Raw genomic sequence first — 22,767 nt, forward strand, 5'->3', positions numbered from 1 at the left:
ACGTTCAGAGCCCTCCCAGGGTCAGAGGGAGCAGATAGAGAGCAGAGCGCAGCGGATTGCAATGGGGCTGACGTAAACACAAAGCCAGGGTCACTGGGAGGTTGCGTTAGCCTAGATCTAGTTAAGTCAACAAAGCTAATTGGTTCTGCATTACTATTAAAGTAACTTAAAGTCGGAATTTAACGACAGGGTAGGCTAAAGTTATTGATCTTCACACCCACTTCAATTGAACCCTGCCACAAGCTACGTCAATGTAACCATCACCCGTCTATTAATTTAATATGAAATGTATTCACATATTTTAATAATTTCTATACGACTTGACCCGAAGCCTATAACAATCAGGTTTTCCTAAGTCAACATAAATGCTCTAGCCTCCACCCATACACAAATAATAAGCAGGGTTAAAGTAAGAGTAGAGAGGAAAAGAAATGCAAGCGCACAGCAAAACTGCAACGTAAGCAAAGGGCGATGTTAAACCCAGGGTCGGAGAGAAAGGGAAATCCCGGCCGTCTTTGTATCCCTGCAGCGCGGGGTAGGAGTGTGTATACGCTTGGGGAAACACAAGTCAAACACCGCAACGAGAAGCCGACTCAGACCTTGGATTAATACAGAATCATAACTATGGAACTCAGATGAAATGAAATGTTAACTTAAAACTTTTTAACCATTTCTTTGTGCGTCGGTGAAAGTCGGAAGGAATATCGCCCCTCCCTCCAGGTTGTGCACCCAGACAGAGAGGTGCCTTCGAGACAATTTATAACATTTGATTGTTTTACTTGTGGGTTTTATGGTAGGAGTATGACAACGGAATATACCGTGGGTGATGCACAAGGACACACACTGACACACGTACAGACACACACACGGACACAGATACATACGGACAAATCCTGACACAGCAAAAATCGAAAGAAACCCCGCCTTGTGGGCAGGATCCGAGTGAAGGGATTTTTGGGCATAAAAAGAGAATCCTGAGCATTGAAACCTCAGTTCGACCCGGGGGGGGGGGGGTCGGCTCACCAGAGTTCGACCAGTGAGTCGACTCTCGGGAGACAGTTCGACTCGGAGGAGCAACTCACCAGAGTTCGACCGGGGGGGGGGGGTCGACTCTCGGGAGACAGTTCGACTCGGAGGAGCAACTCGGAAGAGTTCGACCAGGGGGGTCGGAACTCGGGAAGTTCGACTCGGAGGAGGTCGGAACTCGGGGAGTTCGACCAGTGGGTCGGCTCAGGAGCAGTTCCAATCGGGAACGAGAGCAACAGGTCGCCAGCCGGCGAGCTGCAGAGCAGGGGGCGGCGAGCAGAAGCCAAAGTGGCCCCGTCGCTACCCACTGACGTTGGCAAGACTCGCAGGGTAGTGAGGCGTCACCTAGTGTGATTTCCAAGAGCTGAAAGACAGAGTATTGCTGATTCTACATTGAGTCCAGCTGCAGAGCGACCGACGCACCAAGCAAGAGCTTCTGCAAACCAGAGCAAGAGCACGTGCGACTTGAGTCATCCAGCAGTGGAGAAAAACCTGTTTTCAGCAAACCAGCAACGAGCACGTTCGAGTTCTCCACCCAGAGAGAGGGAGCGTGCCGATGCAGCTCATCCAACAGCGGAGAGAAACTGCTTCAGCGAACCAGCACGAGCGTGATCGCGCAGCTCATCCAGCAGTGGACAGAGGTGTCCACTGAGCGGAACTGAGAGCGATCAAGCAACTCTCCCCCGTGGACAGAGGCTGGCTGCTGTGTGGAGGAGGGCGGCGATTCGTATGATGCACTCCTACACACCTCACCGCTCTAAAGGGAGCGAGGCTACTTCTCCTACAAGCGATGCCAACTTCAGCGTATGGCAACGCAAAGAATTAATTCCAAACACTGACTATTCAAAACAATTCATATCACTCAAACATACACAGGTCCTTAACCAGAAGCGAACACTCAAGTCCGTGAACCATCTGGCTGTGGAAGCATCGTTCGTGTGATAACAGTCCGTCATTTATAAGTATATTCATAATTTCCCTCTTCAATATTTTGTTTTGGACTGTACTTCTAATCGCATAAGTTACCAACCGATCCATCAATACGAATTAGCCTTGGCACCTTCGCCACGGAGCTACGCTCCCGGGGAGGAATCGTGCTAAACCGATTTTCTGATCATACAATCTTATTCACGAATTAATTAATTAATCTCCCGTGAGATAACACGTTCCGCCGCATACCCTCACACTAAGCCATTTCGGTAATCTTATATTCTGTCCGGTGGATCTGTTGTTACATTTATGCCTTTGGAAATAATAACTGTTTGATTGTCTTTTTATATGAATACCGTTGCATGTTAATCAATCGCCTGTGATAATGTGCTGACCATTTCAAGCATAATGATCGTTCATATTATAATGTATAAGCTTTTGTGTAGCATAGCATTTGCATGTTCTGACTCTCTCACTAACAGCAATCGCTTTATGCGGGGTCCATGTGTTATCAAAGTGAAATCGTACAGTCGTTGATGATACTGTCTTGATACCGTGTGGATACCGTGTTGAAGTTCCAAGATTGAGAGTCACATACATATTATAGTTAAGGTTTAATTAGAAAATAAATTGATTAATACAGAAGTGGTCGTGTGATTCTTTCCTGAAGTTTTTGCATAAGATCTGTATCCTGCGACGAGATATGAACTCGGGAACCTAAACTATAAACACACCAATCCACACTCATTTAACTAAAGCGAACGATGTGAACATGGGACCTAAAATATGAACACTCGGGGAGTGTTAAAGCGAGAATCATTGTATTATGCTGATCAATAATACGAAGTTAGACAACGAGGCCGAATTGACACTAGGGTAACTGCACACGATTGATTGCGTTATCCTGATTGATAACCCCACCTCATCAACGAGGCGGGGACCTGATTATCATAAAGGCTATCATTAACACAACCACACCCACTCGTATAAATTAATACGATCACCTCTCTAATTAGCATAGTTATACGCATAATTACACGAATTAACATAATTCTTGATTAATTATGCAAATTTCGAATTTCATTTAATTTTAATTATTTGTCATCAATTTTCACACACCCACATATACAACAGCTACATTTCAGCAGGGTCAACCTGAAGCGCTGCATTAATTTAAACCCCGTGCTGAATACTTGAAAAAATTACATTGTGCGACTGAAGCCGACGTGAAGCAGGCTAAGCCCTCATATATGTAGATTTGATTAACATTCGTGATTGTACCGTCTCAGATTCCCAAACCCCACCCATTGATCTTCTCCAGTCAAAATGGTACTTTATTGGTAACAGAGCACTTTAATTCACATTGATATCACTACACATGAATCAAGTGTTGTGACTCGTATCTGCAACAATTGGACAAAAATCGAGACAGGTGAGCTCATTAAACCTCAATGAGTAATTAAATACGTTATTGAATATTAGAAAATACACTAATTAGAGCAAAGTTGACAAGCACTGATGCCCAACACACACCTGTTATCCCAGAGCTTGAGCAGGTGTGTTGCCAATCAGACAGCGTTAGTTGCTTAGCATGTCACAAGTGCAGAACAATTTGAATTGGGAGTAAATTAATAAAAGTGGAATTTTGGGAAACCTGTAATGTAACGCAAGGTGTCCTCCATGCCAGGATGGAATTCTTGCTAGAGTGGATTCTGGTGTTTAATGCTAAGTGAAACCTAACGCATACAGTGGGCTGTGTGTGATGTTACGCTTCTAATGCAGGCAAGCAATAGCTCTGTTAATTAGCACCAAGGAAAGCTATTTGAGCAACAAATGCAGTTAAATTTTGATTTAAAGCTTTCGTGACTATGCAGGGATTCATATTCTTGGTTCTTTCGGCAAAGTCACGTAGAAGGGAAACAATAAAATAATAAATATATAGCAATAAAATTATCACGTTTCGACTGCAACACAAGTAATCAACATTAGGTGTGAAAAGCACAACAAGAAAATGCAGTTAAATTTTGATTTAAAGCTTTCGTGGCTGCAGGGATTAATATTCTTGGTTCTTTCGGTAAAGTCACGTAGAAGGGAAACAATAAATTAATAAATATATATAAAACAATAAAATTCTCACGACGTTTCGACTGCAACACAAGCAATCATCATCACATTTTCTTGTTGTGGTTTTCACACCTGATGATGATTGCTTGTGTTGCAGTGGAAACGTCGTGAGAATTTTATTGTTTTATGTTTTTATTATTTTATTGTTTCCCTTCTACGTGACTTTACCGAAAGAACTAAGATTAAAAATGCAGTTGTGTGGCGTCGGTGTAGTCGGGAGTCTGTGACGTCATGTGACACTTGTCATAAGGTGTCTTATTGAAACGTCACTGCAGTCCGGCGAGTGACGTCAAGTGACACTCCTCATAAGGTGTCGTATTGTAACGTCCCTGCAGTCCGGCGTGTGACGTCACATCCTACAGGCTCTTCGGATTTCTTGGGAAGCAGAGGTGTCTTCACTTGCCCTCTGGCGTTCTCGTGATAAAAAAATTTTGGAAAGTTTCGGTGCTCTGGCACATTGGTGGCATGGCCACCATGAAGAAAGGTGTAAAGAAAGTATTCAGAAAGTTTTTCAAAAAGCTATGCTGCTGTTGCCGAAGCAGTTCTGATGATGAGGACACCTATGCTGGGACCTCGCTGGGCAGTCCTGCTACGGTTCGCAAGGGCAGCCCTCTTTCGAGTCTGGTGAGCAGCCGTTCCAGTGAGAGCGTTTTTCAGAGCTGCAACACCAGTTTAACGTCAACGAGTCAGGAGGCATCAATCGTTGGACACAAGGAAAATGATCTGACTAAGGTAAGGGCAGTAAGATCTGCTGCAGAGAGGGAGATGACTCACAACGGGTGACTGGGCACATCTAACAGAGTCTGTGCTAATAACTAGAAACATTCAATAATTCGTTTTTATTTGGAGAACGAAACATTGCAGTTAAGAGGTTCATTTGGTTTACCTATATATGGACAGGGTACGCCTGAAGCACTACAACAGAGTGTGACGCTAAAGCCGACATAAAGCAGGCTCACGTTGTTGAAAGCCTCAACAACAGTTTGAGACTGAAAGTGAGGAGACATCATCATCATCTGATGGACAGAAGTCAGATTCGTTGAATCAGATTAAAAAAGATGCAGTCCTCTTTCGAGTCTTTTGAAAGCTGCAACACCAGTTGAAAGTCGTGATGCATGTTGAACATCTTTCGCACCGTACCTAGGCAAACGTGCTGATCGGAGATGCGGGGAAGGACGGTGAGGAGACATCATCATCTGATGAAAGCAATGCAGATCATCTGACTAAGGTAAGGGAGGCTGTAGGAGCAACAAAGAGGGAGGATAAATCACAGCGGGTGACTGGGTACATCTAACAGAGTCTGCTAATAACTAGAAACATTCAATAACAATTTCTTTGTTATTTGGAGAACGAAAAATATCAATTCAGAAGTTCATTTGGTTTACCTATATATATGGACAGGGTACGCCTGAAGCACTACATTAATTTAAAAGTCGTACTAACTACCTAAAAACTACGCTGAGCCAAGTGATAATCTTCCCACAGAGTATGACGCTAAAGCCGACATAAAGCAGGCTCACGGTCTTAGTTCTTTCGGTAAAGTCACGTTGAAGGGAAACAACAAAATAATAAAATATATAAAGCAATAAAAATTATCACGACGTTTCGACCATAACACAAACGGTCGTCTTCAGGTGTGTTGGTTTGCATGAATTTATTTAAAAACGGTGAATGTTATCCATTTATTTATTTATTTAAAAACCCGTTGGCGCCACGCGCAACGATTTGGCAGTTTATCGTTACTGCAGTCACGATAGCTTTAAATCAAAATTTCAGGCTCACGTTGTTGAAAGCTTCAACAACAGTTTGAGTCAGAAAGTGAGGAAAAAAACGGCAGCCCCCTTTCGAGTCTTTTGAAAGCTGCAACACCAGTTTAAAGTCGTGATGCATGTTGAACTTCTTTCGCACCGTACCTAGGCAAACGTGCTGCTCGGAGGTGTGGGGAAGGACGATGAGGAGACATCATCTGATGAAAGCAATGCAGATCATCTGACTAAGGTAAGGGAGGCTGTAGGAGCAGCAAAGAGGGAGGATAAATCACAGTAGGTGATTAGGCAAAATTCAATTATCACGTATGCTTTCGTGACCAAAATCATCCATAATACCGTTTTGTCCTTTCTTTTTTTCTTTTGGGTTAGATTACCGGCGAAACGTCGTACTCGGATTGTAAATTTTGTGGCTTGGCTCTCCAACACACCGGTGTGCTGTACTCGTAACGAATTGGCACGATCTGTTTAAGTGGTAAACCTTACAAATTGGCTGTGTCGGATTGTGGCCGGTTTAACGAAACATTTATATATTTACACGATCTAACAAGAAGAAAACCTGTAGTATAGATCAGTATTGATAAAATTAAGGTAAAAAATTAAAGTTTACGTTGCAAAACTTGCAAAGAAGACCAGTCCACACGTAAAGGTGCAGCCTTGAAATTGTTTGATCATACGATTGCTCGCGGTTGGGTTTGCACGAGAGGAAACTCACCTTCTACACCCACCAAACATCTTGGAAAATGTGGGAGCACCCACACCTGACCCCACAACACACATGGCTTGTCCATCGACTACCTGTGGTGTCCCTATTTATACTGCTGGGTGAATAAAGGTGGGAAGGATGTATTTCTACTGACATGCCAGGAAATTGTGGCACCAAATTCCGTACGATAACACCAGATTGCTAACCGTTGCATGAATAGCACATTAAGCCATTTGAGTATTTAAAATATGCATGATTTCCAATTTCACGCACTGCAAGAATGGGGAGGGCGTATGAAGGGATGTATACCCGTTTGGGAATGTGTGTCCATATGGGTCTGTATTTGCGCTCAAGTGATATCACATGCATCTTTTTAACGTAACGTCTTCAGAATATCACTAAGGAGAATTTAGACAGAGTATGTTTTTGTCCAACTTCTTTGGAAACAAAGATAGATCCTGGTATCTAAAAGCAGAGTCTCCATTATTAGATTGGCTTGCCATGTTGTTCGAAATAAGAATCCGCACTTAGCAGTTTGAGCAATGCTGCAGTGTAGTGGCGATGCGTGTCTGTGACTTAAGGCTGCTTTTACTGCTGCCGTAGCAGGAGGCCAAGAGTATTCAACAGGCAGAAGCGGACACCATCTCCAGCATCGTCGTCAAGGATGAGGCATCCACATCACCCCCGGCGGTGTCAGCAGCAGATGACAAGGGGCTGGAGATCCAACACAGCACCGTTCCATCCGCCGTGTCTTTTGTGACCGAGTCCAGCACGACTGGGCTGCACAAACCTAATGCGGGAGGTAAGTGTTTGCTGGCGTGACCCCGTCCCTCCGATTAGTATGGATGGCGACGCACGGTGTGAAAGAAGTTCAACGTGCACACATACGTACACTTTGATATCTCGTCACGCTGCTGTGGTTGTCTAGCCATTGCTGTCGATGTAAAACTTACAGGCTGAAGATGCTCTTCAGGCAATTCTGATTACTAGTGCTGAACACTTCAAAAACATTTAATACATTTGCATCTCGCCAGCTGGTGAAGAGGATTGTGTCTACCTAACAGCACCACAAAAAAAATGCCAGCACGGGTACAGGCTAAGACACCCAATTTGTAAACCATTCCCTTCAGTAGTGCTGTGAGTTATAATAAAAGTGCTGTGAACGTTAATGATGTGTTTCCATCATGTCATGTGTGCAGATGAGGACAGCATTCCATCTTTAGAATTCACAACACCTGCGACAGACAACTTAGTTCTCAAGTGGCAGGAGGATCTACATGAGGGTGCTGGGCTCAACAACCTCGGGAATACGTGTTTCGTGAATGCCAGCCTGCAGGGCCTCACGTACACGGCGCCGCTGGCAAACTTTTTGCTTTACAGCGATCACTCATGGACCTGTGAGTTCTCCAAAGATATTTTGCATTCGAGACGAGCTACAATCGAGTGTTGTGTAGATTACCTGGCTGTGCGCGGCTGGGCAATTTGTGCGATTGGTTTGTATTTTCAATGTGTGTCACCCCTGCCCCTCTTCACAGGCAAACAGACTGAGTTTTGCATGATGTGTCTGTTGGAGAAACACGTCTTCAACACCTTCATGAATCGGGGCATGGCCATCAATCCCATCGACATAGTTCTCAATTTCAAAAGTAAGTTCCAGCACAATTCCCAAGTGTCTTTGACGTTGAAACATCGGTCATCTCAAGATCTCCTGAAAGGGCAGTTTGAATCAGTTTTTGTATACAATATCGAACAGAAAATTACTCGTTTTGGTCAGCACTGATTTTACAACTCCAATGCATCGGATGTTCTTCCGGTCCTGCATTACTCTCTTGATGCTCGTTCTAAACACTGCCAGCCATACCCAGTTCTGTGATTAACCCACACATCTTCCAATTTAGTTGATGAGGGACTTCATAAGCTATATACTGTGCCAGCAACTGTGTGACCACATCATCTGTGACCTCTGTCCATTTCCACACAGACATCGGCGAGGACCTGTGTTTTGGCAGGCAGGAAGATGCGCATGTCTTTCTGAGTTACGTGATAGATACGCTGCACCAATCCTGCCTCTTCAACCAAAGCCAGTAAGTACTGCATGCCCCAGCAAACTCCATAAATAGTTGCACAATACCAGCACATGGATGCCTGGATTGTTCAGAAAAAAATATGTTCTCAGGATAACCAGGCTACAGTCTACATTATTGACTGCCAATACGCTCACCAAGCTTAAAAACCAGGCTACAGTCTACATTATAGACTGCCAGTACTCTCACTCCGATTAAGAACCAGTCTACATTAGTGGGTTTTTTGTTTTTTTAATTGTATATTTTATTATTCACATTTGTATTCACTTTATTTTAATTATTATTTAACAAATACACTAAATGCTTGTTTCTAAATGTGGAGGGAAAAATCGGTGGGCTCGAATAAAAAAAATACACGCAACCACAGGGAGTAAATGCAAACTGCAAATTTACAGGCGTCAGCATTGGGATCAAACCCATGACCTGTATAGCTGCCGAGGTAGTTAAGACATTGCCACTTCAGCGAGTTAATACTAGTAGGGAAAAACATGTAACTCTCCCGAGTGTTCATCTCGTAAAGACATTGCCTCTGGAGTAGCTGTCTGTGTGTTTCATTGCGTGTTTTTCCAGGCTGAATATTGACATGGAGACCCCAACATTGATCCACCAGATCTTCAGGGGGTACCTGAAATCGAGAGGTAGGTACCTGTGCTCCTTCTGGAAACATTCACCCTTTAAGTAGTGATTTCACCCAATTTCACAATCCATACTGGGCTATGCAAGCTCTCGCATGCAACCTTATATTCTCTGTAGATGTAAAAAAAACACGTACACAAGGACATAAGCACACATGCACAAAATATGCATTCCCTTTCCCGTTTCTCTTTCATTGTTTACAAGTTATATCATTCACTCTACTCCCATTCCTGTGGAGTTCTCTAGGTTAAAAGGGGTTGCATCAACTATACGAACATCTTTTGATTTAAAGCTTTCGTGACTGCAGGGATTCATATTCTTGGTTCTTTCGGTGAAGTCACCACGTAGAAGGGAAACTATAAAATAATAAAAATATAATACAATATACGAACATCATTAACTGGATTGTGCTAATGCTTATTTCTTTGACCACGCTGCGACGAGGCTACCCAACATGCAATCTGCCAGCAACATTTTAAACTTTAACATTGAATACAAATTAGTTTATGTCATCATTCATGTGACAATTTTAGCAGACCATCCCGATCATCATTGACTACACAAGTGAGAAAAGATGCCGAATACGGAAATAGATTTCACATGCTTATTACGCAAGAGTTTATCAAAGGTTTCTGTACGCCAAATGTAATTTCTCATCAGGCCACGTGGTGTACAGTGCAGTATCCAACTCGTAGCCCACCCTATGTTTCTGGCTTCTGTGCTATGAATAAAGATCACTCCTTAAAATGTCACCAATTGCATATTTTTCCTTGTAAGGCAGTGCTATTGACGAATGTGTTGAGTACCTGTGATTTATGTTAGGGCACCACTACCAACACAGTATCAACAATAAATGTATTTAGTAGCCATTGCTGCTTTCACCAAATATGTTTTTAAATAACAATTATAGTCGCATCTGGGTTGGTGGTATTTGAACATTTTCATGATATTAGGCAGTTAACGTGTGAATACTTTTGATGATTATGCAATGTGCAGCAGTAATATTGTATGTTTTCATATTATGTGTTTTCACAGTTGAGTGCACGCAGTGCTTCAGCATCTCAGACACGTTGGACTCTTGCCTTGACATCTCTCTTAATATCAACGTAAGAATTGGGAAGGCTGCAGCCTGATGTCGATTTTTTTGTCATTCATTATATTTATGTACCACAACCAGTTGACTGCAGAGAGCCACTTAGCTCATTATTTTCTGAATTTCTATTCAAAGTAATAATTTTCCATGATTGTGCTTTCTTGGCTTTTGACAGAAATCCCTGGATCTGGTGAAGGCTTTGTATGAATTCACAAAGACCGAGAATCTTTCAGAATACAGATGTGGAATGTGAGTATGCAATCTTCCATCGTGCACCTTTAAACGTTCGTGTATATCCCCATTTATACAGTGTGTGATCAAACACGCACCTCGTCCGTAAACTAACGTTGCTATTGTCTGGCGAACAGGTGCTCACGCGTGGGGAAATCAACAAAGAGAGTGAGCCTGCACGTGGTGCCCAATGTGCTTATCGTCACCATTAAGCGATACGATGAGTTTGGGCACAAAATCGACAGGGTGAATTTTACTTCCTGCACAGAATGCAAACTGATATTCAGATATATTTTGTATTCAACGTTTTTTGTCATTTGGACGTATTGGCGGTACACCGGTGCAGCATGACACACCGGTCCTCATAAAACAGTAGAACATCAAAATGTGAACCGACACTCATCTTCCGACTGCTTTGAGATCACGATAAATTATTTTGACGCAGCCCCACAAAATTTCCTGAAATGGGTTGGGAATCGCTGGAAAATATATCATCGTGAAAAATGTGATTTTAGTTTTTTATATATACGGTGCACCAGTGTACCGCCAATACGTTAATTTGCTCCCTTCTTCTGCCCCTGCTTAGCCAGCTCCCTATTTTCCTCTCTTTTAATGCTTGGCCCATCACTGTCTCCTCCCTCATCCCTTGTAGGAGTTCCTCTTCCCTGAAAAACTCGACATACGGCCGTTCATGTCTAGTCAGGTTGTGCAAGAGTCGCAACTTTATTCACTCTACTCGGTGATTGTGCACCACGGGACCACCACCAATAGCGGCCACTACTACTCGTACAACAAGGTGATGTTCTGCATGATAAACAAAAAAACAAATATCCCCCATATAGCCTTACCCGACTGTTGGGGCAAGTGCTGTTCATGAGCACCTGTCAAAGCCAGAATGACACACGCGGGGGTGGGTGGCCAGCACTACACCCGGCCGCCTTTGTCCCCTGAGTGGTAATTTTTACATATTGCACCATGTGTTCATTTGAGGCTGAGTGGACCGAGGGAACGAGGCCCACGACCAGTTGAGATAATCGTCACTGGTGTTACGTCGTAAGCGGGAATTGACCTCTGGTTGCCGGGTTCGTAGTGCAATGTGCTAACCGCTACGCTACTGTTTCCCTCTATGATAATACATACACACACACACACGAAGCATATGAGTACACGTGTTAACTTCCATATAATATTCCACTTTCATGATCTGTCACTATGGCTGGCTTTTAAATGAGTCAGGTGCAATTGGGTAATGATCGTAATTAAGTGTACATGTATTTTTTCCTTCAGGTCAGCAATGGCAGCTGGTTCAGAATGGACGATGCTGACGTGGAGCCAGTCGCCAAGTCAGAAGTGCTTCAAGACCAGGCCTACATCCTCTTCTATATGCGGTAAGTTGTACTCATGATGTATTTTCACAAACCATAAAACCTCAAACTGGAGAATTTACCCTAAGTCAAACAGTGTTGTCTGACAGTGTTGTACGCACTCTTACTCGGCCCACAATTATATTTTGAAGGTGGTTACCACGTGAGTTATCAGCCATTTTCGGTGCAATTCATTTCTCTAGGTAGTTTCAATGACAGGCAGTTTTCTGTGGTGTCCTGTTGGCCAGTGGAATAATTGTGGTGGTGATGATGTGTGCTATGTGTAGGTCACCAGAGTAGAATGCCATCCCAGTGGACATCGAGGACTCTCAGTCTTCAAACTGGGTGGCATCAAGAACACACAGAGAGCTCCGAAGTGCTCGGACTACACAAAGGACACTCAAGGAAGAAAGAAGACGAGCCGGAGACACACTGCATACACACACACGCGCACCTTAGCAGACACATTGGAGACTTAGAGATTTAGACTGATATCAGATGCTCCCTCCTTACAGGCAATCCCCGGGTTACGGAAGCGTTAGGTTCCCGAGGAAGATCCGCAACCTGAATTTTCCGTATGTCGGAAACTCAACAATTTCCCCCAAATCTAGATAAAATCCCATAGCCGGAAATAGTTGTGCCTCCCGTACCGTTTTCTTTAATTACTGTAGTTTCATCCCTATAATCCGGGGACTGCCTGTAGCTAGTTTTCAATCCTAACCCACCTAGTGAGCGATAATGGTCTAGGTTTCTCAAAAGGAAGGACATTAATAAACATCTGATATGATGGGATAACTTTCACAAACATTTGTTTAGATTTTCTTTGGTTCTTTCGGTAAAGTCACGTAGAATGAGAATAAAAGAATAAATTGATAAAATAAAATAACACAATAATATTCTCACGACGTTTCGGCCACAACACAAGCGGCCTTCATCAGGTGAAGGGAGCGAGACTGTCTGGTAGGACAGCGCTGGAGTGAGAGAGCCACGTTCAGATCACGGCTTTTAAGCTGTGTGAGAGGAACAAAGGGACTTGACGAAGGAATTAGCATAAAATTTAGCATTGAAAAGGCTGAATGATTAGCTTGTGACTGGTCACAGAAATAGCTATGTTAAAAGTTAAAGCACACACATCCGCAGAGGCACCCATTGTTAAAAGGAATTAGCATAGAATTTAGCATTGAAATAGCTAAATTAAGGCATTCGCTTGTAACTGCTACAGAAATAGTTACGTTGAAGTCAGAGCATACACATTCACCGAGGCACTTAGTACAAATCAAAACAGGAGAATTTAGCATTGAATTAACTAGGCGAATTTAGCATTGAAATAACTGGGTGATTTGCTGGTGACTGGTCACAGAAATGACTACACATCTGAGCTATTCACAGTACTATATAGTGAACCAATAAAAATTAAAATATAAATTACCTTCATGTTATCAATAAACTCTATATTCTCCAATCAGCTAAGCTACCAACCATAAGTCGTTATATATCACAATGCTATATGGCGAAAAAATGGGTGGATTCTTACCCTCAAATTTCCGTACCACGGATAGCTACGGGCCCCGTTCAGACGGACGAGTTCGTCCATGGTCGGAACAGAGGAGGGGGAGAGAGACAGCTGCGAAGCCCTAGTATACTCCATGTTGTAAACCATACCATTAACCGTGGTGTGAGAGGTATTAAGAGGCAATGCTGGCGAAAGAGCTGCGGTCTGAAGGTCATCGTAAAATTACAATTAATTAAGAACAGAAATGATTTAACACATCTTTCCAGTGGTTACTAAGCCTGAATCCATCTTCTCGGTTGAAATTGTCTCTGTGCTTGTATATGTGAATGGCCTCATGAACGAATCTCTCATGGTAGCCAGTTGGTTTGCAAAGAACCTCCGTCTTGGAGAAGTCAATGTCATGTGAGCCCACTGAATTGTAACAGTGATCTGCCACGGCCGAGGAGTTCGTCTTACCGTGTTTCAAGTCTGCTTTATGTTCGCGGATGCGGTCCGAGATATGTCTTTTGGTTTCTCCAATGTAGCTACTACCACAGAGGCACTTTAGTTTGTAAACGCCCGGGTACTGTATGTCTGGAAGAGCATCTTTTACAGATGGAACTAAATCACGGATTTTGTGTACTGTGTTGAATCGGACCTGGATCTTGTGTTTATTCAGGATTTTGGAGATCTTTTTAGTGACCCCTGCAATGTAGGGTAAGGTGATGGTTTTGAGTGGCTCCACAAGAGGATCCTTCTTCATGACTGGAGTGATGGCTTTGCGGATTGTGTAGTCGGAGTAGCCATTAGCCCTGAGAGCCTGGTGTACGTGCTTGAGTTCACTGGTAATGTGTTCCTGGTCGGAAATGCATTGGGCTCTATGGTATAGAGTCTTGATGAGGCAGTTCTTCTGGGATGGATGGTGGTGGGAATCCGGTTTCAAGTAAGCATCTGTATGGGTAGCTTTTCTGTAGACAGAGTGGCTCATTGAACCATCATGTCTCCTTTTAATTAAGACATCCAGAAAGGGTAGTTTGCCATCTTTTTCGACCTCCATGGTAAATCTGATGGCTGGGTGTATGGAATTGATGTGGTCGTGGAATTGGTCTAGAGCAGGCTGGCCATGTGGCCAGATGACAAAGGTGTCATCAACGTACCTCTTCCATAAGGTCGGGCGTAGAGTGGCAGTCTGGATGGCGTCAGTTTCAAATTTTTCCATGAATACGTTGGCTACAACCGGAGATAGGGGGGAGCCCATTGGGGTGCCCTCAGTTTGTTTGTAGAAAGTTCCATTCCAGGTGAAGTATGTGTTGGTTAAGCAATGTCTCACCAGGGGGGGGTACATCAGTATGCAGTCCTTGATGAACCAGGTCTTCAATGATAGCGATGGTGTCAGGTACCGGGACTTTGGTGAACAAGGACACCACATCAAAACTGACAAGCAGGTCGTTTGGGGACAGGGAAATGTCTTTGATTGTCGATACCAGGTGAGTAGAATTTAGTACCGCAGAGGTGGTTTTTCCAGTGAAAGGTCGCAGTATATCAGCCAGAAAACGTGCCAGTTTGTAGGTGGGGGAGCTGATAGTAGAGACGATGGGACGAAGGGGTGTATCTTCTTTGTGTATCTTTGGAAGGCCATATAATCTTGGTGGTCTGGCAGCAGAGGGTTTCAACAAGAACTGTTTGTTCTCATCAATTAATGCTGTTGAATCGGCCGTGGCAGATCACTGTTACAATTCAGTGGGCTCACATGACATTGACTTCTCCAAGACGGAGGTTCTTTGCAAACCAACTGGCTACCATGAGAGATTCGTTCATGAGGCCATTCACATATACAAGCACAGAGACAATTTCAACCGAGAAGATGGATTCAGGCTTAGTAACCACTGGAAAGATGTGTTAAATCATTTCTGTTCTTAATTAATTGTAATTTTACGATGACCTTCAGACCGCAGCTCTTTCGCCAGCATTGCCTCTTAATACCTCTCACACCACGGTTAATGGTATGGTTTACAACATGGAGTATACTAGGGCTTCGCAGCTGTCTCTCTCCCCCTCCTCTGTTCCGACCATGGACAAACTCGTCCGTCTGAACGGGGCCCGTAGCTATCCGTGGTACGGAAATTTGAGGGTAAGAATCCACCCATTTTTTCACCATATAGCATTGTGATATATAACGACTTATGGTTGGTAGCTTAGCTGATTGGAGAATATAGAGTTTATTGATAACATGAAGGTAATTTATATTTTAATTTTTATTGGTTCACTATATAGTACTGTGAATAGCTCAGATGTGTAGTCATTTCTGTGACCAGTCACCAGCAAATCACCCAGTTATTTCAATGCTAAATTCGCCTAGTTATTTCAATGCTAAATTCTCCTGTTTTGATTTGTACTAAGTGCCTCGGTGAATGTGTATGCTCTGACTTCAACGTAACTATTTCTGTAGCAGTTACAAGCTAATGCCTTAATTTAGCTATTTCAATGCTAAATTCTATGCTAATTCCTTTTAACAATGGGTGCCTCTGCGGATGTGTATGCTTTAACTTTTAACATAGCTATTTCTGTGACCAGTCACAAGCTAATCATTCAGCCTTTTCAATGCTAAATTTTATGCTAATTCCTTCGTCAAGGCTCTTTGTTCCTCTCACACAGCTTAAAAGCCGTGATCTGAACGTGGCTCTCTCACTCCAGCGCTGTTCTACCAGACAGTCTCGCTCCCTTCACCTGATGAAGGCCGCTTGTGTTGTGGCCGAAACGTCGTGAGAATATTATTGTGTTATTTTATTTTATCAATTTATTCTTTTATTCTCATTCTACGTGACTTTACCGAAAGAACCAAAGAAGATGAATCATTGCAGTCACGAAAGCTTTAAATCGAAATTTGTTTAGATTATTGATTATTTTGCTGTAATAAATTTCTATAAGATAAACCAGTTTATTAAGCTATCATTTGTTGCCAGGTTGCTTCTGAATGAGAGGCTCATAGCTCAGTATGCTTTACCTGGTAGGATAAAACATAGTTTAGTATTATTTGTATATATTTGCTATACTTTTCACTGTCAAGTTTTTGTGTTGTGTTGTATTATTCTCACCTGCCCCGACTGGACATCTGTGAAAAAGAGGTTTATAGCTCATCGGATTCCTGCTGTATAAATAAATATTCTGATGAGCATTAACGGAAAGGTTTTGTTTGTCCCAACATAGTCTACCATGTGGCTGTCATGAGTAACCATCTGTTTTTTGTTGCACCGAAATTATCTGAAGCTACATGTTGTGTAGACTCGGTGTTTGTGTAGATGTGATAGTTTTAAAGATGGTATGCTAGGATTTTAAGTCTTGCCGGTATGTTGTCTATGTATTGGTGCCATGTCATTGCGCTTGAGCGTTTCCAACAGCACTGCCTCCATCAAATCCAGGGGATCAAGTGCAAGTGTCCTCCATGCTGACACCACCAGCATTGAAGCAATACTTCTAAAAAAACAACTCTGATGGACTGGCCACTGCTTCCGCGTACCTGAGAACTGCCTTCCCCACCAGATCCTTTTCTCCCAGCTCTCTAATGGGCAGCGGACGAGGGGAGGACAAAGTAAGCAGTTCAAGGACACCCTAAAGTCCTCCCTGAAGTACAGAAACATCAGGCTTCGAGATTCGACGGAGTAGGCTGCCGCCCACCTTGGGTGGCGCTGCTGCATCCACCAGGCGACGGCCCACTGAGACCCAACGTCTTGATGCCGAATCGCTGCCAAATAACAACAGAAAAGGAAGCTAACCCAGCATTGTGGCTCCCACTTCTATCTGGGACCACGTGACCCCAAAGCTCAAAGATCTGCAGATCGTGAATTGGACTCCTCAGCCACCTCAAGATCTGATGGGTGTCATCCTCGAACCCCAAGGGGCTGCCGCCGATGAAGACGAAGTCCACACCATCTCCGCATGCACCCATTGTCCACCAAACATGCGGGCAGGCCATCTCTTATATAACCTCTAACCAAATATTACAGATAACCAAATATTATAAGCAACATTGATGGAAATGTGCACAATTAGAACAGCTCACTTGATCAAAGTTCAACCAATGATCGTCTCGACAATATTTGCTTAATTTGCAACTTTGCTCATGGAATTAAAATGCAAGATAAATTACATCCATAATAGAGGTATTTTGGGTTAGTTCGCTTAAATATATAAATGTGTCGTTAAAACCCGCCACCACCCGACACAGCCAACTAGTAAGGGTTGTCACGTAAACAGAACATGTAAATTGGTCACTAGTACAGCACATCGGTGTGATGGAGAGCGAAGCCACAACATTGACAATCTGAGTACGATGTTTCGCCAGTAATTACAACCAGCTTCATCAGGCGACAACCAAATTTGTGAAGTCCACCTGTTTCCTTATAGAGGCGTAGATGTGGTAACCACACTCTACGCTCTTGCGCAAAGTGGGGGGTGTGGGGATTAATGAGGCAACGTACACTCTGCATGTGGATTATGAGAGCCCTTTGATCTTGTCCTTCCTGTCCATTGTGTGTATTAAAATAGCCCTACCAACGGTAATCACTATTGAAGTATGGTGGCCTGTATAGGCGTGGATTTAAACAATTTATTATTTGATGATTCACAGTAAATATAACAGGTCACAGTGATATGTAGTCATGTTTTTTTTCATCTCTGTGATGGGGTGATTTTAAAATATTTTTACAGTATTGTTTGTTAGTGTTGGCTCTTTCCAGGCTGCTGTTGTGGGCAGCAGAGGGCAGTGCAGCAAAATCAATTGTACTTTCTTTGCACTCATCTATGCAACGCCACCTTGACTAGCGTGGTGAAGTATGGTCAATAACCTCACGGCCCGCAGTGTGGAGACCCTCATCCAGCAGTGGATTGACACGTGACTTTAAATACAGTACTACCTTATATATTTGTAGTGGGTTCGAATTAGGTGCACACACGACTCGTTGGGAGGCAACGCTGATTTATTAGAACGGTAAGTAATATAACACTGCACATAAGGTGGTGACCACCGACCTACTCTAGCTAACACATACTTCTCAAATACTCTAGCGTGACCCAGCCAGGTGGGCTACTGCCAGGTCCACTGACTGGATGCTTGACTCTTCTTGGCATCTTCACGATGCATCTTCGTTCTTGATACGGGCAGCCTCGAACCTCGTGAGGCGGCTGCTTATATGGGCCTCGGCGTGCCCGGGCCCCGCCCCGGCCACACCTCCCTTCGAGAACCCTCTCGAAGCCCCCCTGCTGTCCACGTGCCCTCCAAGGTGCCCCCTAGGCCCCCGGCCCCCACTGGGGTCCAGTCACGTGTCCAGCCGGGGTCACAGAGTGCCAAATCGAATCCTCAGGTATAATTTGTTGGAAGAGTTAAAGTGTTTATTTATTTATACATTGAGTTTCATTTGGCTTTTTACTAGGCCTGATTACCGAAGGAAACCTCATGGAGTCTCATGACTTGTTTTCAGGAGGGTCTAACCAACTTTTCCCCGCTAGGAAGTGAAGATTGCTACGTATAATCCCAGTGAGAAATCTTTTGGTAAATGTAATAATTTGACCCCTTTGAATGCCGGCACACATTCTTGCGAATAATGTCAAGGATTCTTTTTACGTCCACTCTGAAGTCGATGGCACTTATTTTTATGGTTGATGCACACCGCAGTAATAACGAGGGCGGCCGACGGATTCGAACCGTGAACCTCTGTAACGAGTGGCGAATGTGCTTCCCGCTGGGTCATGTGCTACGATTTCCTGGTTTTATGATTCTGTCTCTGCGAAGCATTGTTGCTACCTTGTTCAATCATCCACAGACACGATCTAGCCACTGCTGAATTAAGGCCTTTCCAAGCCATGGCTATATCTCATGGTCTTGCAAAGCAGCAAACCATGGTATAACTGTAGACACCATCAAAGAAGCGGGACCAGATATTGGAGCAAAATTATAAAACCTATGTATATGTTAGATTTTAAATTGAAAATTAATGAATATCATTTACCATTGTGCTTGGCCTTTGTAGACTGAAAGAAGTACTTGACGCAATGAAAATTGATACTCATTTAAGTTCTCGAATCAAGGCCTACATTAAATATAAGAAATGTTTGGAAATAAAAACAATGTACAAAATATTAACAACCTACACTGATATTTTGATGAAGGAAGTAACAAAATTCATAGTGGAAGGTTAGTCAAACAAGGCTATTCACAAATCCACTCACACATTTTCTGAAAATTAGATTTGATAAATTGTAGAAAAAATAGCCATCTCAGATTCCCTAATGACATCGTCATTATAACAACCAAAAGTAAAGTAATACAGGAAATTATTGAAGAAATACCAAAGAAGGCTGCAAAGTGGGGCGAAAGATAAATGAGCAAAACAAAAGCCATGAAAAAAGTTCACTGAACAAGAGGAAATAATCATTGAATCAAAGTCGCTGTTTAAACTGGATCAATCTTTTATTTAAACTGGAGAAATATTAGAGGGAGACATCTGGGAAATCTAAGTGTGTATCAAGGGCAATTATTGAAGGTGAAAAGGGATCAAAATAATGAACTAGAGATGAGTGTCTACAAAACAATTATATTCTGTGCATATTGCCTGGCATAACACTTGGATCACAAAGAACATGGAAAAGAATGTGCAAAATCCGTGCACTTTTCTGCGAGATTGGTTTGTGTATGATGACAGTGAAACTGATTTTTTATTCTCAAAGCTGGAATTTAGCCAAATTAAGTGTTACATTAAATGTTATTTGGGTGCGTTCAATGGGTGACTGAGCTGAGACCATCAACTCATTCCACTCCAAAACCCAATTTAAATCTGGGTGGTTGCTTGGATTCAAATCCAGGATTTCGGCAGTTCTGGTTCCATGCTCTCACTTCTCAGCCACCTCGCTCCGCTGAATTTAAATGTGTTATTGTTGGGTGTTTTTTCTGCAATGGTGTTTCTACGGCGTGAGCGAGCGAGTTAATAATTAATTATGCACTTTGGGCAAGCACGAGGGCAGGTGCGGTGGGGGGGGTCCTGCCGAACACAGATGTCAACCTTAGCCCGTTGTGATCCGGCGCAGGACCTGAACGGTGCGGTTGTGTCCATGGAGACTGGTACCCCATCCTCGGAAGACATCATGCTGCTCGAGAAGAGACCGAGGCGGTGCAGGTGCAGGTGTGCAGCGTTCTGGCAAAAAGCCCCCTTATGGGCGCACTGTCCGGCACAGTCGGTCCTAAAGGGCCATGCATGACCAGCCCGCTTCCGCACGCTTTGTAGTCGCGTTTTGTGCTTCCGCAAGCGGTGCAGTGGTTAATGTGTCATTTTTGTACATCTGTGCCTTTGACTCCGGCAGGGAAATGAAAGCCAGTCCCCTCCCCCCTACCTCCCATGTTTATAAACGATTAATTTAACAAATGCTTGTATGTGTGTGTAGTGCCTTGGATTCACTCGGACGACAACCGCCTTTCTTCCACCGTCACTTTTATTTCCATCGTTCCACACACACTATATATATCATTCCACAGACACACACTATATATATATCATTCCACAGACACACACACTATATATATATCTCATTCCACACACACACACTATATATATATCTCATTCCACACACACACACTATATATATATCTCATTCCACACACACACACTATATATATATCTCATTCCACACACACACACTATATATATATCTCATTCCACACACACACACTATATATATATCTCATTCCACACACACACACTATATATATATATCTCATTCCACACACACACACACTATATATATCTCATTCCACACACACACACACTATATATATATCATTCCACACACACACACAATATATATATCATTCCACACACACACACAATATATATATCATTCCACACACACACACACTATATATATATATCACATTCCACACACACACACACTATATATATATCTCATTCCACACACACACACACACTATATATATATCTCATTCCACACACACACACACACTATATATATATATCTCATTCCACACACACACACACACTATATATATATATCTCATTCCACACACACACACACACTATATATATATATCTCATTCCACACACACACACACTATATATCTCATTCCACACACACACACACTATATATCTCATTCCACACACACTATATATATATCTCATTCCACACCCACACACACTATATATATATCTCATTCCACACCCACACACACTATATATATATCTCATTCCACACACACACACTATATATATATCATTACACACACACACACTATATATATATCATTACACACACACACACTATATATATATCATTACACACACACACAATATATATCATTACACACACACACACTATATATATATCATTACACACACACACACTATATATATATCATTACACACACACACACTATATATATATCATTACACACACACACACTATATATATATATCATTACACACACACTCACTATATATATATCATTACACACACACTATATATATATCATTACACACACACACTATATATATATCATTACACACACACACTATATATATATCATTACACACACACACTATATATATATCATTACACACACACACTATATATATATCATTACACACACACACTATATATATATCATTACACACACACACTATATATATATCATTACACACACACACTATATATATATCATTACACACACACACTATATATATATATCATTACACACACACACTATATATATATCATTACACACACACACTATATATATATCATTACACACACACACTATATATATATCATTACACACACACACTATATATATATCATTACACACACACACTATATATATATCATTACACACACACACTATATATATCATTACACACACACACTATATATATCATTACACACACACACTATATATATCATTACACACACACACAATATATATCATTACACACACACACAATATATATATCTCATTACACACACACACAATATATATATCTCATTACACACACACACAATATATATATCTCATTACACACACACACACTATATATATATATCTCATTACACACACACACACTATATATATATCTCATTACACACACACACACTATATATATATATCTCATTACACACACACACACTATATATATATATCTCATTACACACACACACACTATATATATATATCTCATTACACACACACACACTATATATATATCATTACACACACACACACTATATATATATATCATTACACACACACACAC

The 22,767-nt window shown here is 42.3% G+C and overlaps 1 protein-coding gene across 1 annotated transcript; it reads left to right on the forward strand.

Moving 5' to 3' along the window:
* Positions 1-5,473: 5,473 nt before the first annotated feature.
* On the forward strand, positions 5,474-12,260 carry LOC142929686 (ubiquitin carboxyl-terminal hydrolase 36-like). Its single transcript, XM_076071389.1, has 12 exons — positions 5,474-5,482; positions 7,156-7,354; positions 7,752-7,949; positions 8,088-8,198; positions 8,534-8,636; positions 9,207-9,274; positions 10,308-10,378; positions 10,541-10,614; positions 10,734-10,842; positions 11,249-11,392; positions 11,884-11,984; positions 12,248-12,260. The coding sequence occupies exons 1-12, from the start codon at positions 5,474-5,476 to the stop codon at positions 12,258-12,260; spliced, it is 1,200 nt and encodes a 399-aa protein (XP_075927504.1).
* The last annotated feature ends 10,507 nt before the right edge of the window (positions 12,261-22,767 follow it).

This window comes from Petromyzon marinus, chromosome 33 (assembly GCF_048934315.1).
Source record: "Petromyzon marinus isolate PM22_M1 ecotype Great Lakes invasive population chromosome 33, UKy_Petmar_22M1.pri1.0, whole genome shotgun sequence".
Lineage (NCBI taxonomy): Eukaryota > Metazoa > Chordata > Hyperoartia > Petromyzontiformes > Petromyzontidae > Petromyzon > Petromyzon marinus.

Bases quoted from the DNA above. Each gene is read 5' to 3' on its own strand.
- LOC142929686 (XM_076071389.1), top strand. The intron at 7,355-7,751 runs GTAAGTGTTTGC...TCATGTGTGCAG, and splicing joins GCACAAACCTAATGCGGGAG to ATGAGGACAGCATTCCATCT. The intron at 10,615-10,733 runs GTGAGTATGCAA...TCTGGCGAACAG, and splicing joins TCAGAATACAGATGTGGAAT to GTGCTCACGCGTGGGGAAAT.